At 52.9% G+C, this 3,111-nt stretch overlaps 1 protein-coding gene across 1 annotated transcript; it reads right to left on the bottom strand.

Moving 5' to 3' along the window:
- Nucleotides 1-644: 644 nt before the first annotated feature.
- Nucleotides 645-1,052, bottom strand: IUM83_14015 (Necrosis inducing-like protein NPP1 type; the record flags this gene model as incomplete). Its single annotated transcript, XM_067938730.1, has 1 exon — nt 645-1,052. One exon carries the CDS (start codon nt 1,050-1,052, stop codon nt 645-647), a length of 408 nt encoding a protein of 135 aa, XP_067787457.1.
- Between the last annotated feature and the right edge of the window lie 2,059 nt (nt 1,053-3,111).

Below are 3,111 nucleotides of genomic sequence, written 5' to 3' on the forward strand. Positions count from 1 at the left end.
GTCCGAAGACTCGCGCCGAGCACTGAACGCAGTTGGGTGGGAGAAAGCCAACACGCCATTTAACGACGGAAACTTTGAGTCGAAATTGGGGAGGGCGTGGCCGTTTGGTTGATTTATCATCCATCGATGGATACTCAGTTTGGTCAACCCACATTGTCTCCATAGTAACCTTGAGTTGCGTAGTTCAAACCTAGATAGTACTGTGCACGCTACGTTGCATCGTTGAACTGGTTTTCGATTGCCGTCCAGGTAACTGTAAGGTCAAGGAATGCTGCTTGTGAAGTGCATCAGGCTTGGTGATTTACCGGAAGTATGATACTTGTGTAAATTGGCTGGAGCTGCGCCAGATCTTCACGCCAAAACATCATTTTTTTCTTCAGGGCGACAAAAGATATACATGTACTAGTAGATACAGTCCACCACGGTCAACCGAGAATTTCTCCCGATACCTCTCCAAGGTGCTATTCGCTCAGAAAACCAGCAAAAAGTAGTGCAAGCAACCAGGGGCAATAGCAAGGCGACCAATTCGCTAAGACTTGAGCTGGGACATCGCGTGGCTGCCGCTTTACTTAACAAAATCCTTGCGCTTTGAACAGATTATCGGAACAAAACACTGACGTGCTGCAACCGCACACATGGGCTTTTTAATTCTTAAACGGCCAAGCCTTGCCCAGCTTGGGCTCAAAGTTGCCGTCGTTAAAGGGCGTGTTGGCCTTGCCCCAGGACACCGAGTTGAAGGCACGGCGCGCGTTCTCGGACAGCTGGCTCCACATGATCAGGTCCTGAAAGTCTCCGCCCTTCGACGTCATATCGGTGGCGTGGTTGATCGGATAGTGGCTTTCGTAATTGACCTTGACGCTCGTACCATCGACTGTGTCGGGGTTTGGAGGAACGTACTTGGAGTAGCCACTGTGTGCCGACGGCGACACCGCCAAAATCTTGGGAGTCTCAAGCTCTGGGTTGTCGATCCACACGATGACGTGCTCCCAGTCGTGACGGTGACCTAAGCCCGTGGACGGGGAGTCCTTCGGGAAGTACCATGAGTACATCATGGCCCAGACACCGCGGTACCACGTCGAGCGGCCGTAGACCTGAGATCCCCATCCAGACCCCTTGCATCCAGCACTAGGAGCGCCCTTGGTCTTGAGACCGCCACCGGTCTCTCCGGCTTCGTTCACCGCAGGGTAAGGGTGGCATCCGTTTGTGATGTGCATCTGGGGCTTGAACTTGACGGCGGCCTTCTCCGAGATCGTGACAGGCTCAGGCTGCGGGAACGGCTGCACTTGGTCGTGGGAAATCCACTTGGCCACCCACGGACCCGGGTCGGGGGTCGGAGCGGGCGTCGGGGCTGTGGTCGGCGCCAGCGTGGGAGGCAGCGTCGGGTCTGGCGTCGGGGCTTCGGTCGCGCGGGGATCAGGCCGAATCGTCCTTTCAACCGTCGGAGCAGGCGTGTCGATCTCCACCTCCACTTCCTGAGAACCCGACATGCTCGACTGTTGCTGTTGCTGCTGCTGCTGCTGTTGCTGCTGTTGCTGTTGCTGCTCCGGTTCGTCCTCCTGCGGTAGACCCTTCTTCGTGGGTGCAGACGCTCTCGTGAATTTCTTGAGTTTCGAATAGTCGATGTATTTCACCGGGGGGTTAACCGTTGCTAGTTCCTCGTCCTTCTGCGGCAGACCCTTCTTAGTTCCAGGCACGGTCGTCGGCGCCGACGTCACCTCCAGGTTCGAGAAATCGATGGACTTCGTCGTCGAGTTAGTCGTTTCTTGGGCATTCACCGAAGCGAAGGCAGCCAAAGCTGCAGCACACAGGATGAGGTAAGACTTCATTGTCTCGAGGCTACGAGTTATTCACGTGAGTGGAAGAATTGGTGAATGGGCAGATGGACTGAGCCCAAACGCTGGTTTTTGTACATACTACTTCGGTGAGCCGTAAGATACAGCACGCTACCAATCGCCATATGTTATCTCGCTGTCAGCAGAGCCATGCAACGAGAACCGTAGATCCTTGAAGGTCTCACTAGCTGGGGCCATCGATTCACCGACAAGCAGCGAGGTGTCGATTCCCCGACAAATCAGGGAGAGACCGGTTTGGCCATCCGCTTGAGCCGGAACGTCTCACAACGGCAACGAAGGCGTGGTGATCACAGCTGCGGTGCATGGGAACTGGTACAGTACATGTATGCCTTCAATCTGTCTAGCGATTATTTTAATTGCCTTTATCATTCTAATCTGGCGTCCCTCAATTAAAATCGCACACAACGAGTCGTGTTGAACGAACGATGCCTTCGGCATGTTGTTGTGCGGTACCGTGCATGGTGTTGTACATGTACTGTACAGTACAGTACTGTAACGTTAGTACATGTACCGCTTGTTGTAAGTTGCGGGAGGAGTAATCTACAGTGTAGCACATCCCACGTGGCACGAGTCGTGCAACCCCCAGCGTTTACGGTAAACTTTTCCGTCATTGACGTCGGCACAGAGACGCAAGCGTGATGACCGACGGCTTCTCTGGACACGGCTGTTGTGCAAGTTTCGGACGGCGAGAAAGTGTTGTGACGTCGCACGGCCAAAACTCGTTGTACAGGTGTCCCCGCTGAATCTGCAAAGGTGGGACCAAAAAAAACTGCGAGCTGCACAGGTTGCGCATAGACGCTAACGTACTGCTTTTATAGACGCTAATGTACTGCTTTTTAATAGGTCATCTAGGGAAAATATCGCATCTTTGGTGATAAAGTATAAATCCTCCCGAGACCATGCCAAATCGCACGAGGGACCTATTAACCTACAAAAGACTAGGTAATTCGGGATAATCTATGGTTTTTCGTGTGCAAATCAATCGCTCAAGAGAGGCAATGTAACTATTTGAATATCACGCTTTTCACGAACTCCTGCACTTGAGCACTCCCATGCCAACTGTAACGCGCTCACGCTCGCTACCCTTCGATCTTATTCAAGTGTATCGACTCGAGCATGCACTGGTTCGATCGGGAGCGAGATCAACACGTAGAGGCGCGGGTTCTGAGCGAAGTATGAGGGGGCATACTGCTTGCTCGGTGTGGTAATGCACAGACATGGTTTAAATTGGTGCGAATATGAACCCGCTAGCATGCGA

Source organism: Phytophthora cinnamomi (genome assembly GCF_018691715.1).
Source record: "Phytophthora cinnamomi strain GKB4 chromosome Unknown Contig60, whole genome shotgun sequence".
Classification (NCBI taxonomy): Eukaryota; Oomycota; class Peronosporomycetes; order Peronosporales; family Peronosporaceae; genus Phytophthora; species Phytophthora cinnamomi.